The sequence below is a fragment of the Balaenoptera borealis genome (assembly GCF_965194805.1).
Source record: "Balaenoptera borealis genome assembly, chromosome: 6".
Lineage (NCBI taxonomy): Eukaryota > Metazoa > Chordata > Mammalia > Artiodactyla > Balaenopteridae > Balaenoptera > Balaenoptera borealis.
Genome location: NC_138863.1, coordinates 64,445,404 through 64,460,326, shown reverse-complemented (window position 1 = coordinate 64,460,326; position 14,923 = coordinate 64,445,404). Strand labels below are relative to the sequence as shown.

The 14,923-nt window shown below is 40.1% G+C and overlaps 1 protein-coding gene across 5 annotated transcripts in view; it reads right to left on the bottom strand.

Moving 5' to 3' along the window:
* Positions 1–2,207: 2,207 nt before the first annotated feature.
* Positions 2,208–14,923, bottom strand: part of STK39 (serine/threonine kinase 39) — a 303,091-nt gene continuing 290,375 nt past the window's right edge. For all 5 annotated transcript variants that reach the window (XM_082396842.1, XM_082396844.1, XM_082396841.1 and 2 more), the window contains 2 exons: positions 13,996–14,060; positions 2,208–2,454 (listed from right to left, as the gene is read on the bottom strand). In XM_082396842.1, the coding sequence (XP_082252968.1) occupies positions 2,380–2,454; positions 13,996–14,060 (140 nt within the window). In that variant the 3' untranslated portion in view covers positions 2,208–2,379. The remainder of the gene's footprint in view (positions 2,455–13,995; positions 14,061–14,923) is intronic.

Genomic DNA, 14,923 nt, shown 5'->3' with positions numbered 1-14,923 from the left:
TATGTATCAATGCTTTGAGGGTTTTTAAGTTTCTGAATACATAACTCGAACTTCCAAGAAAAATTTCATCTCAGGCTTTAGTACTAGGAAAAATCATGTTTCTCCTTGAGGAAAAAAAAAAAAAGTTCCTCTTCACTGTTGCTGTGTTGGAAGCTCTAATCCCAATGTGTGTACTGCTCTAGCAATGATGCAGGACCTCATCATGAACTTCTGTGTCCTGACTTTATACTTGCATTCATCTTGTTAGCCAAATCTTACTGACCCTTCATCCTAATTTCTTTATGTATTTGAAAGTCTTTATCTTGGTATATAAATATACGTAAGCTCCCTCAAATACCATTAGGAAAGGCATGGGAATATGGGCATAAAGAAAATATAGCATTATTCTTTACTATATTGCAAAACAGAGTTCTACAGTTCCTCATGTACGTTTTACTCTGAGAATATGAGGGTCTTTTCTTATACTGTTTTTGGCCACAAGTTGTGCAGTGGATGTCAGGAAGACAGGGCCCTAGGAGGCCAGCTCTGCAGGAAGCTCTGAAAGGCCCTGCACAAGTCCTATAACCACTCCTGCCTTAGCCGTTGGAAGGAATTCTTCTCACTTGTCCCCTGCAGCCCTGTGGTTTTTTGATTTAAAGACAGACAGACTGTCTACATGGAGTGTGAATGTTTGTCTTTCATTCTTTTATCAAGCAATTGTCATACCTGGTTTTCTGTGACTGGACGGATGCCTGATGGATGCCTTAGTCTTCCTCCGGGGCACTTTTCACCAGTTAATTCTCACTAGGCATTTTATGAAAGCGCTAAAGATCACTGCAGCAATGCAGACACTACCTAGAGGAGGAATGAAACAATGTGACACTACCTCTTTGTGCAATAATACACTTTTATTTTCCTTTTACCTTTGCAGTCATCTTTGAGTAATAATTGTTGTGTAAACAATAGAATGGAATGAAATTACATTAAATTGTATGCAAATGGCTCTAGAACACCTTAACAATTATGACAAGGCAATTATAAATAACTTTTTTTCCCTTAGTAATATATATTTGCTTTTTAAAGTACATTAAAGAGCTGCCATGTCTAGGGTTAGCTAGGAAAGAGCAAAGGCTACCACCTGGGAGCCACCTCCCTGAAAGTTTAGACTCCAATTTTGAAAATCCTAAGGTTTACTATTCCATAACGTATAGTCAAGCAGAGGGCTATTTGGGTTGAAAGTATTTATTCTTGAAACAACTTAACAGCGTTTTACCTTTCAGTCACTGCACAAAACCCTTTCTATTATTTTTCACTCCATCTGGGTATTCTGCAGAATTTCAAGTAAAACACGGATTCTGGTATTTTCAAGTTTATCATCACCTTTGGAACGACAGATCCTATCAATCAATCACTTCAGGAGATGTCAAATCAGAGGTGGGTACATAATTAGCAATCTAATAGAATGGCCACGGTTTATAGAGCATCCTAAACGTTCCAGTGAAGCAAAACTTACATATGCCACTTTATGTAGAGGAAATTTTAGATCTGAGACTATATTCCAGAGTAAAGCAGCCTCAGGCACATTCTTAATGTGAAAGTTTTTTTGTTTTTTTGTTTTTGCAAGGCACCTCCCTCTCCCAAGAGACAATCAATCAGCTTGTGGACTGGTTTTCAGGCAAACCAAAAGAGTAAGCGTCCTAGTTCCTAATTCAGTCAGTCATTTCAAAAATCACAAGTTATAAATACTCCAAAGATAGACCTGAAACTTTTTGTTTAAATAACAAGAGAGTAACTGCAAGAAGCATATATAATCAAAAACGTTTTTTCTTTCTTATAGCTAAGGTGTGTAATGCATAAATATATGAAAAATAAAATTCACAGTCAGTTTTAAAACTAGAATTCAAGTTCGGCTAATAAATCTTAATTTTATATTAATTTCTAAATACAACAGAAGAGGCGGTATTGTCAGATGTACAATAAAGTATTATAACAGAAAGGAAGGACAACAATGAGAGAAGAAATAGGCTTCTGATAGAAAAAAATTCCTTTTGTTGCCAATAAATAGGACCACCTGAGTGTGTTTCAGATTCTTTTCACGTAAGGGAGATCCGAATTGATTGCTGAGGATATTAAATAGCTTTTGGAAAAATGAGCAACAGTCGTGCAGCTGTGGTGTTTTTGCTTGTTCTCATACTGTGGGTTGCTAGAGAATAAAGCAGAACTCAGTGTTGTTAAGTTTAAAAAAATTCTTTTTTTATCCCGTTACGTTGAAGCCGGCCTCTTCACAATCCTCTGATTTTTGCTAGGGGGTGGGAGGAAGTGGCAGGAGAGGGAAAGGTTGGGGGGAGGGCACAGCGAGGGGTAGGCATGGCAGATCAGGGTGACATCAAGGGACAGACATCAGCTGACACTCAACTGAGCAAACCCAATCAGCTTCACTTCGTCGGGAATCTCCGACCCATCACAGCCAGAAGCCTGAAAAGGGAAAAAGAAATGCTCAGTGCTGGTTGGTTGCTACTGGTTTTTTTACAGACTTGTTCCTGTGACGGCGGATCCCAGCACCGTCTTCATGGGGCCAGGTGTCCCATCTCTTCCAGGAGACATCCTAAGAATCACTTTCTTCAGTGACTACTGGGTGCTAACTAACTACCCTGGGGAATCTGGGCGTCCAGAACAGAAGGGATTTGTTACCTGTGAAACCACCACCATTGGAACCACCGATGAACCACAGCACTGCCCGGAAGGTACATACACAATCTCAACAACTAAGTAAAATGCTTTTAAATGTGCTTTACTTTTAAAAGAATATTATGACAGTGAGCAGAAGAGATCTAACAGGTCACACTCAAGGGTAATTTGGTTTTTATCAAAATCACTTTCTTTGTCAAACTGGCCACCAGTTTGACACTACTGGCCACCAGTAGTACTGGTGACTACTTGGTCACCAAGTAGTGGAACGGCTCATGACAGACAACTGTTGTTTAAATGTGCGTAATTTTTACACGGAAAGGTACCATAACAATTATTTTTTCCATAAACAAACAATTTATAATATTCTAGGACACATTTATTACCAAGTTATAGCGTGCCAAATACTTTATCATTGCAAAAATCCAAAGAAACTGCAAATAAGCCATTGCCCATCAAAGCTTTCACTGGCCCTAATTCACAACTTAATCTCCTCTTTTTGACCTCCCTCTCCTACACACGCACACAGAATACTCAGATCACCATTCTAAGTTGCCTCTTCGCTCTGTAGTACACAAATCACAACTGGACATGATGTAAGTACTACGAGTGGGGTGAAGAAAGTTTGAATGCCTGGGAGTGGGCAATTAATTACCAAAGGGCCATACAAACCTTTTCTTGGCCTAATGCCTGCTAAATTATTGTCAAAACAATTAGTTTCCCAGGGTACGAAGCCGTTTCCAAAATCATCACGGTGAAGCTGCTTAGCATTGCTCCAAAACACCGTAGAGAAACCAGCCCTTTGCCAACCCCAGCATTTTGCTTTAAAATAAGCAGCTAATTAGAATTAAAATAAGCAGCTAATTAGAACATACAACTTGAATATTTTAAAATAATTATCCTTAAAATAACACTCCGTGTGAGCAGTTATGCTTAATAAGAAAATCCATAGCCTAAAGAGTAGGAATATTAACAATTAAATAATATACTTTGTGTCTGTCGAACGATGTCTCTAGTTTCACTTGACAGATAAGATATTCGGTAAAATACAATTTCCATTGTTGGCATTGCCAGGGGCAGAAAGGTCAGAAGTGCTTCTTTCCTTATGTCTGTGAACAAAGCAGTCATACTGATACTGCAATGCTTACCACCCCACCAATTTTCTCCTTCTACTACCTCTGTTTCTTGATCTATCTTCCTAAACCTTCCCTTCTCTCCTTGTCGCTATTGCTAACAACGTCATTTGCTCAGCCCACTGATGCGGGCAGAGACAATCTGTGTAGACAACTGACAAACATCTGAGGTCAAGCTATTGCTGCTGCCGTTGACAAAGAGGTCAGACTAGCAAGTGTGAAGCACGTCAGTGCATTTGAAAGCTACATCAGAAATTTGTCAATGTGAATAGCAGGAGGTTAAAATGGCTAGAAATAAAAACATTAAAATCCTTTCAGTGAAGAGTAATAGAAGTGAGAATTTATCATGAGAATGTGTAGTCAAACCAGTGATTACGTGGGTACACGGCATAGGGGGCCCATGTCCCATCCTATGTTCTGTTTGTTTCCTGGCAAAGAGGCACAGGCCAGGGGGTTTGGCTTTGCTTCAAGGCACTCAGCCCTCCCTCCTCCAACTATCTTGCTAGCTCTCTCTTAAGGCCAAGTCCTTGCCTCTTTGCGGCTTGCAAAATGCTCATGAGGGCAACATGCAAATGATACTAAAATCTAGAGAAAAGTGACCAGAAACCCTTAATGCAGCAGTTCTCAAACTTTATCAAGAACTCCAAACAGTTATGTCTCTGTGGGTTACATTTATTGTACCGACTTAGAGATGTTAAAAAAATTATTTTTATAAACAAATGGGACAGAACCAAACTTACAAGCTTTTGCACAGCAAAGGAAACCATAAACAAAACGAAAAGACAATCTACAGAATGGGAGAAAATATTTGGGAGAAAATATTTGCAAACAAACAGCTCATACAACTCAACAACAAAGAAACAAACAACCCAATCAAAAAATGGGCAGAAGACCTAAACAGACATTTCTCCAAAGAAGACATACAGATGGCCAACAGGCACACGAAAAGATGCTCAATTGCTAATTATTAGAGACATGCAAATCAAAACTACAATGAGGCACCACCTCACACCAGTCAGAATGGCCATCGTTAAAAAGTCTAAAAATAACAAATGCTGGAGAGGGTGGGGAGAAAAGGGAACCCTCCCACACAGTTGGTGGGAATGTAAGTTGGTGCAGCCACTATGGAGGTTCCTCAGAAAACTAAAACTAGATTTACCATATGATCCAGCAGTCTCACTCCTGGGCATATATCCAGACAAAACGAATCCAAAAAACATACATGCACCCCTATGTTCCTAGCACTATTCACAACAGCCAAGACATGGAAACAACCTAAATGGAACCTAAATGTCCATGGACAGAATGGATAAAGAAGATGTGGTACATATATACAATGAAATACTGACTCAGCCATAAAAAAGAATGACATAATGCCATTTGCAGCAACATGGATGGACCTAGAGATTATCGTACTAAGTGAAGTAAATCAGAAGGAGGAAGACAAATACATATGATATCATTTACGTGGAATCTAAAATATGACACAAATGAACCTATCTGCGAAACAGAAACAAACCCATGGACATGGAGAACAGACTTATGGTTGCCAAGGGGGAGGGGATTGGGGGAAGGATGGAGTGGGAGGCTGAGGTTAAAGTTATTATAGATATAAATGGAGAAACAACAAGGTCCTACCGTATAGCACAGGGAACTATTTAGTATCCTATGATAAACCATAATGGAAAAAGAATATTAAAAAAAATGAATATATCACTTTGCTGTATAGCAGAAATTAACACAAAATTGGAAATCAACTATATTTCAATAAAAAATATTTTTAGTAAAGTACTAAATATATTTTAAAACATAAAACATGTTTATGTAGGTTATATGGTACTGACCGTCTTAGAAAATAGTTATTTATTTCTAAAGTATTCATTTACTGATTCATTAAACATTATAGAAATAAACCCACTGCGTGCTAATAAATAAAAATCTTCATGAAAAATATATAACCATAGTTTCCCAAAACAGAAATTTGAGAAGAGTGGCACTACTTTTTCCATTTTTGCAAATCTTTAATGTCTTGCTTAATAGAAGATGGCTGGATTCTTACACCTGCATCTGCATTCACTCTATTGCTCTGTTTTCCTTAAAGTAAATAAAGAAAATCCAGTCTTTCACAAATAGGTAGTTGGAAAAGGGAAGAGTATCTTAATAGCCTTTCCAGATAATTGTGGATATCATTTGTTACTATGCTGAAACTTGCCAAGTGGTATTTTCTTTTTTTTTTTCAGATTCAGGTTCCTTTTTATTCAGGAGCACGTCTTTTCATAATGCCAATGGTGAGCATTGTCAAGATCCAGTCATTCATCATCAGGGGCTGTAAAATGATGATATTCTATCAATCATTCCTTCCTTATTTGCTAGCTGAATGCTTCTACAAAAAGAAACTTCTCCTCATCAACTATTTGGTTGCCCTTAATGGCAGTGTCCATATACTCCAGTTGCTGAGGCCTCCATGGACCGTGAGACGTGCAGACAGTCGCCGTCATTACATCGTGGAGGTGGGATGGGGGAGGGAGGTTCGCTGCTGCTTCAAGGCCCGGGCCCAGCCAGTGGGTGGCCGTCGAGAGGGCTCTGGGGGACACAAAGGCTCTGTCCCCGGGCCCCTCAGCTCCCCTGCTGGCCCCGAGGCGGGAGGACCTGGAGGGCCCGATCTTCCTCTCAACTGCACTCTCTGCCATGAGGACCACTGCGAGGCTGACTGCCAAGTGGTATTTTCTTAAAGCTTAGTTGCAATGTAGAATGTGAAACCATCACATTCAACTTTTCATAACTCTGTTATAGTAAACAGTGGTCTATTTTACCTTTGAATGGATCTGTTACCTGTGTATGATGTTTTAGCATCACTGAGCTATGCAAACCTTCCAAATGGTGACATCTTAAACAATATCAACAAATCATATTTATTAATATTACCCATCACCAATCTCATCAGAAATGCCTTTAAGTACTGGGGGTCGGGTGGGGGGTGTTTCTGTCAAGCTTACCGTGCCAGATACAAGTTTTCTAAAATCCTGTTTTTGCTTGAAATCTGAAATTTCTTATTGATTGACAACAAATATTGTCAGTTGTTTTCCTTGAAGTGTCAGGCTTACTTGGTTCATTTTGAAAAACAAGTCTGCCAAATCCCTAGTCTGAGTAGCCAATGTTTGTCAGTTGTTCTTCCAAGTAAAAGTGATACTCCATGGAAAGAAATATGGCTAGTTTGGCTCACAACTCAAACAAATCACCAGTGCTTTTCCTGGAGACAACCATCATGCTTCAGTACTGAAGAAATGCTTCCCATCTCATCACACAGCATACTAAAAAGATGTGTTCTCAAGTGGGGACGTGAGCCAGTTCCACTTATTTCTTAAAATTTTATTTATTTACTGAGTGATGGAATGAGTGCTTTGAAGATGATGGCTACTACTACGGCTTGATGTTCCTGCCTTGATTTGTGCCAACATCAGTGGCTTTAACCACAATGGCTTTTACACCAATGTCAACACAATGGAAAAGGCCAAGTAACACCTCAGTATTGTTATGAGAAGTTTTGACATTCAGGATCCCTTAAAATGGTTTCAAGGAATCCCAGAAGTTCAGTACCCTCACTTTGAGAACTCTGCTTCAAAGGAAAATGTATCCGTTATCAGGACTGTAGCACGATAGTGTAACACCACTGCTCTCACTCAAGTGTCTGTACTGATTCCTGAAAGACCCCACTTCCCCATCCCTCCTGACACACCAGCAGGTGTGGCCCACGTCCTGCGGAGGAGTTGAAGATGCGGTTGTCCAGCATCGATCATAAGGGTTCCCTCCACCGCCAGCCTGGGTGTGCTTTGGTAAGGATTCCTCACCACCTGGAGAGTTTCTGACCTCCTCAGGTGATTCAAAGGTTCAGCAGAGTTTGAGAACCTCTGTTCTACCCTGGTGCTCCACAAAGTGTGAAACTCCCTTTCCTTTAGAACGGGGGTTCCCAAACTTCAGCATCAGAATCACGTGGAGAGCGTGTTAACACATGGATTCCTGTGCCCCATCCCCCGACATTCTGATTCCTTAGGCCTGGGATGGGGCCCCAGAATTCACATTTTTATCAAGTTTCCAGGTGAAGCTGACACTGTCCATCTGGGGACCACACTTGCAGAACCACTGTTTCAGACTGAACAGGAGACAGCTGCTACATGGACCTCCTTGAACTGACAGTTTCAGTAGGGGGAGTAAGTTAATACTCTCAGCTAGTTTTTATATCATTTCAGTCCTGGCTTTACCTGTACTTTGGGGAATGTTGCCTTAGTTGTGCAGCCTCGAGAAATAAGGCTCTTTAGTCATTAATTACCAATGCTTATAAAATTGCTGTCTGCTGCTCACCATCAGTAATTATTAGAGAAATGCAAATCAAAACTATAATACAATGAGGTAACACCCCACACCGGTCAGAATGGCCATCATTAAAAAGTCTACAAATAACAAATGCTGGAGAGGGTGTGGAGAAAAGGGAACCCTCTTGCACCGCTGGTGGGAATGTAAGTTGGTACAGCCACTATGGAGAACAGTATGGGGATCCTCAGAAAACTAAAAATAGAGCTACCATACGATCTAGCAACCCCACTCCTGGGCACATATCTGGACAAAACTCTAATCCAAAAAGATACATGCACCCCTATGTTCATAGCAGCACTATTCACAATAGCCAAGACATGGTAACAACCTAAATATTCATTGACAGATGAATGGATAAAGAAGATGTGGTACATACATACAATGGAATACTACTCAGCCATAAAAAAGAATGAAATAATGCCATTTGCAGCAACATGGATGCAATTAGAGATGATCATAATAAGTGAAGTAAGTCAGAAAGAGAAAGACAAATACCATATGATATCACTTATATGTGGAATCTAAAATATGACACAAATGAACCTACCTACAAAACAGACACAGAATCACGGACATAGAGAATAGTCTGGTGGTTGCCAATGGGGAAGGGGTTGGGGGAGGGATGGAGTGGGAGGTTAGGGTTAGCAGATGTGAGCTTTTATATATAGAATGGATAAACAACAACGTCCTACTCTAATAGCACAGGGAACTATATTCAATACCCTATGATAAGCCATAATGGAAAAGAATATTAAAAAAGAATGTATATATATGTATAACTGAATCACTCTGCTGTACAGCAGACATTAACACAATATTGGAAATCAGCAATTTTTTAATTGAAGTATAGTTATCTGCAATATATGTGATTAAACTTCAGAAACTAAAATCTATACTGCTCGTGTAAATGTGTACCAACTGGATGTTAATTACATGTGCAGTTGACCCTTGAACAATGCAGGGGTTGGGGGTTCCAACCCTCCAAGCAGTCGAAAATCCAAATGTAACTTATATTTGGCCCTCCTTAAACATGGTTCCTCTGTATCTGCGAATTCAACTAATCACAGGTTGTTAGTACTGTGGTAGGTGTTTACTGAAAAAAATTCATGTCTAACTGGATTTGTGCAGTTCAAACCCATGCTGTTCAAGGGTCAACTGTACTTACAATTTGTGTTCTTTCTTCAAGGACAAATTAAATATTTTATATTTTCACTAACACCATTTCAAAAATTCCACATTGAAAGCAGCAAGACTTACCCACTTTACAAAACTGCAAGGTAGCAAATTAAAAAATGACTTAAAAAACATTTATGAAGACTTGCCTTGAGGCTTACGACAATAAAACCATACTGATATGTCAAACTCAAAGCACATACTACTTAAGCTGAAATGCCCCCTATGCCTGAACCACTCTGTTGAAAGTGGTAAGAAGGTTTACTGATCTCCCAGCTCCCAGCCATGTCAACAACGGAAATCATACTTCCCTTATTATCTTATCTGTCAAAGGAAGCTAAAGATCTCATTGGGTGGAGAAAAACAAGTACATGTACTTCTTTAAATAACCAATATCCTTGCCCCTCAGGCCATTGTCCTTCTTATATAAGCAGATATACAAGATAAGAGACACCTTTTTAAGCCTGAGCCAAATATTTCTAAATTGCGGTGGGAGCTGGGAGAGGAAAGAGATTGGAGGAGGAGTCATCTACAAATGGAATGCTTCCCAGCCTTGGCTAAACACTGGAATCACCAGGGGCGCCTTCCAAGTTCCCACAGCCCAGGCTGCACTGAAGGACAATTAAATTAGGCTATGTGGAACAGGACCCAGGCATTCGTAATTTTTTAAAGTGTCCCCACCATTCCTTGAGTGAAACCATTGTGCAGCCAGGTGAAGAACCACAGTACTAACTACTACTCTTTAGATAATTTTCAGGCCCCTTCCATTCTCCTTTAGAAAGCAAAGAAAGTGCTGAGATTAAAATGATAAACAGCTGGGAGATGAAAGAACTATGCGCAGTAGCAGCTTAGGAGGAAAAATGCTTCTGAAACATTTTGATCTTTTAGTCTTCAATAAAATAACCAAATTGGATCTCTGTGGTTTTACCAGGATGTTAGTGTCCTACAGAAGATTAAGCCAAGGAGCAGTTCAAATGAGCTCTGTCAAATGGGTCTCAAACTGGCTGGCAACTGACAACCACAAAGAAACCCTCTCAGGTTTTAACTAGGGATGGATGGAGAGTTAACTGACAGAAACAGAAGGTCACTCCTGAGTTTGGCTTTATTTAACATCTTGAACTATCTCTGGGGGAAAAGCCATCAATTTCCATTTACTGGGAATGCCACACATTACAATACATTCTCAAGCTATAAGGGGAAAGAAAAACCTGCACGGCTTCTCCTGCAGGTCTCCTGCGCCAGACAGGCCAACATTACTCACTCTGCTTAAGGTACAGAGGAGATCTGGTCTCAACCAGTGTAAGTGTGTCCAGCCATCCAAAAGGTGAATCCACAAACAGAAACCTGTAAAACCATAAGGCTGCAAGGTCCCGCCTGTAAGACTGAATAGTTGTTGAGCACTGGGCCGTGGTGCTGGATCAGGATTGAATTCCCAGCTTCTGCACTGCTTGATCCTGGGCACGTTAACCTCACAGAGCCTCTGATTCCCAAGACATAAAATGGACCCAGTGACATCACCATCTTGGAGGATTCGTGAGAACTAAATTGACTGAGATGAAGTATGTAAAACATCTCATGCAATGCCCTGCAAATGGTGGATGCCCATGAAACAGTAGTGATTCTTGTTATTTCTGCAGGCAAGGCCAAGGCATTTTGAGAGAAATTTTCCTAAATGAGGTTTGTGTCCTGATGTATTTTATTAATTATGATCAAGTCCCTACTACGTGCAGGGAATCCAACAGAAGTCCCTGCCCGCTTGGAGCCTCTAGACTTATTAGAGACACAAATAAGATTCTACACAATTTCAATATAATATCACCTTTCGGGGAGGGAATACAGGAGGAGCACCGAGGCCAAGATCGGATGCCAGAAAAAGCTTGTTGGAGAAGTGAAATTAAAGCAGAAAACTGGAACGTGTCTAGGTGTTGGTGACACAGAGAGCAGGCCTGGAGAAGTTGGGAGAGAAGGGTATTTTAGGGAAGAGTACATACAAAGGGTCAGCTGATGAAAATAGGAGGAGAGAGGACTAGGGGAAAAAGTGAATGGGGGGGGGGGCTTCCCTGGTGGCGCAGTGGTTGAGAATCCGCCTGCCAATGCAGGGGACACGGGTTCGAGCCCTGGTCTGGGAAGATCCCACATGCCGCGGAGCGACTAGGCCCGTGAGCCACAACTACTGAGCCTGCGCGTCTGGAGCCTGTGCTCCGCAACAAGAGAGGCCACGATAGTGAGAGGCCCGTGCACCGCGATGAAGAGTGGCCCCCACTTGCCATAACTAGAGAAAGCCTTCGCACAGAAACGAAGACCCAACACAGCCAAAAATAAATTAATTAATTAATTAAAAAAAAAATAAAGTCATACACCAGGAATGTCCCCCAAGGGAGGGAAAAAAAAAAAAAAAAAGTGAATGGGGGGATAAAGAAAGGTGGAGCAGGACCTAAAAGGAAGTTTGATCAGGGAGGACTTCCTTTAGCCATGATCAGGGTTTGAGTTTCAGAAGAGGACAGTGGAGAGCCAGTCGAGTATTTGGGGCACTTTGGAATTAAGGAAGAATTACGCGGGCTAGAGCCCCAGCGTGGTAAACAGAGCTGGAGGCTGGCAAGTTGTAGGCAGGAAGCTCAATTTCGGAAGATAAGAGGATCCCACTAGGGGGCTGAGAATGGGGATGAGGAAGAGAGGGAATCCAGGGAACTAGTTTCACAGGGACAGTATAGTTTATCTAGGGACAGTATAGTGGGTGTTTTTACAAAACCTTCAGTATTATGGAAGGCCTGGGGTTGCTACTCCTATTTTATAGGTAGGCGAGTTTAAAGACAATGGGAATAAGCCAGCGTAGAAGTTTTAATCTCTTATCTCTAGGTTTACATGTTCAAAATTTGGAAAATGTTCAGGAGGTGGTAGGTTGTAACTTCTTTTTTTGCAGTATAAAAAAAATGAAGAAACATTACTACTGGCTTGAAATGCAGACACAAGGTGCCATCTTTCTCATCCATATATCCTCATATAAATGAAACATGTTTATGAAGATGCAGGTGAATTAGAAACATAATAGAGGTGACAGGAGTCCCAAGCTAGAAGATGAATTTTCCAATTTGTTAATTTCTCACTCTTTGTCTGACTAAAATGTTCTTTTGTTATCAAAACAAAATGATTTTCTTCAGCTAAATTCTTTCTGTGAAAATCTTTGTGTTTTTCTTTTATCACTCAGCCTGGCCATCTGAATTTAGATGAGCAAGACCCAGAAAGTTAATTAGCACCAGGTTAACATTTACTGTAACGAATCATTTAGCATTTTTTGGCCATGCACATTTTCCATTAAATTTTCACAAGAAATAAAGAAGACAGACCATCAACGTATGTTGTGTAAAACAAAGTGTTGGTCATCTAGATCTTAAATTGCTTGCAGCATTCCAGACTGGCCCTTGATAAGATTAATTTATAATTTAAAAATGAGTCATTTAACATCCTGCTTGCAAAAACTTTCAGGAAAATCGTCACTTTTGACTACTTGGACTTCTCTCCATTTCTGGCCATGATCACAATCTCTTAGTTTCACAAGGACCCCAGAATGTTCAGTATCTGTATCTCTGTGGCTACCCTAGTTCTTACATTTAAAATCTGCTAGTGCAGAAAAACTGCTGGAATATCTACTCTCCACAAGAATCTGTTACTGTGATTTGAAATGTGGAGTTAAAATGTTATGTCTTTGCTCACTAGCCTTCAGAGGGCTGTTCTACAATCGCTTCCAATTACTTAAACCATTTCTACAACAATCGGCCTCAATTTTTAAACGTTAGAACCACTTGGCTTTTGCTTCAGGAAAGCTTTATTAAGAGTGCTGCTTCGAACTCAGTTTAATTTTGTCTTTATGGTCAAGTTGCCATACAAACTGGAAGCAAAAGGGTACAGACTTCAAGACTTCTCAAATGGCTACTCTTATTAAAGATGTGATGGTAAAAGAACAAGCTATGCTCATGGAAGAGGAACTTTCCAGTCATGATCAGAAAATGTTCCCAAGCCATAAAAAAGAACAAAATAATGCCATTTGCAGCAACATGGATGGACCTAGAGATTGTCATACTGAGTGATGTAAGTCAGACAGAGAAAGACAAATATCATATGATACTGCTTATATGTGGAATCCAAAAAAAGAGGGTACAAATGAACTTATTTACAAAACAGTGTCACAGATGTAGAAAACAAACTTATGGTTACCCGGGGGGAAAGGGAGGGGAGGGATAAATTGGGAGACTGGGATTGACATATACACACTACTATATATAAAATAGATAACTGATAAGGACCTACTGTATAGCACAGGGAACTCTACTCAATAATCTGCCATGACCTATACGGGGAAAGAATCTAAAAAAAAAGTAGATATATGTATACGTATAACTGATTCACTTTGCTGTATACCTGAAACTAACACAACACTGTAGATCAACTATATTCCAATTAAAAAACAAAACAAAACAAAAAACACCACAAAATCTTCCCAAATGTTGACCAGGCAAATGACAAATGCAAAAACGGATCCCCACCCCCCAGAACCAACAGCAGAATTACGGAACAGGTTACTAAATGATATTATTATTCCTTGTTGGCACAGCATGGTGAAATATTTACCTTCGTTCCATAACTTTCCACTTACCAACTTAAATGTCAATGTTTTTAAAGCTTTGGGATCATCTACAATCTTCTGTAAATTAGCAGCCACTGTAAAATACAAACATGGAGAAAAAGCGTCCAAATTATTTCCAATAACTGGATTTTCACATCAATGATTCAGAAAATCTGACTAATGATGCAATAACCTGCAAAATCATTTCTTTCACAGACATTACAAAATCCATATAAATGACCAAACTACTCTCATAAAGACGTTTTCTACTACAACCTACATCTTCAGCACATCTGAATTAATCACTATACACTGACCCCACGTTTTCTACAATAAAATGAGAAATTACTGTCTAGTGGAAAGTAGAAATGCTAGTAGCCCCCAGTGTTTCCGCCACCTGGTTTTTCTCAACACTCATTATTAAGAGATCTATTAGCCAGGAGAGGGCAGTACAAAACAAAGAGGAGGGGTATCGCAATGACCCATTTCTCTGGAAATAATAGGTCAGCATTTTGAACTCCTGTCCCTATAAATTCACTCAATTCTCTGCACCCATTTTTATCAAAGCAACAAAATACAGTGGATAACCTCTACGACTCAGGCATGTGTCTTAGTGCTTTCAGAGCATGATGATCTGTCACAGCAGTGAAGTGCCACCTTGAGCAACACCGAAATTGGCTGAACAGGGTCAAGCACTAGAGGCTGTCCGTTTGGAGCTCAATCGTGCAGATATGTTTTTAGTATTGGCCAGATCCATCAGAGACCCATCCTGCTCTCTGTGGTGCCATGACGTATTTGATGCTCTCAAAGAGAAGTCAGCCTTTCTTGCTTAGGGTACTGTTTATGACAGAATCCTCAACAGGTGATGCTGATGGAAATTTAACACCTTCCTCTTTCCATGTCCAAACCTGAACGTCAGGTAAGTACTATTGGTCAAAGAAAGAGAAGTTACTATTGA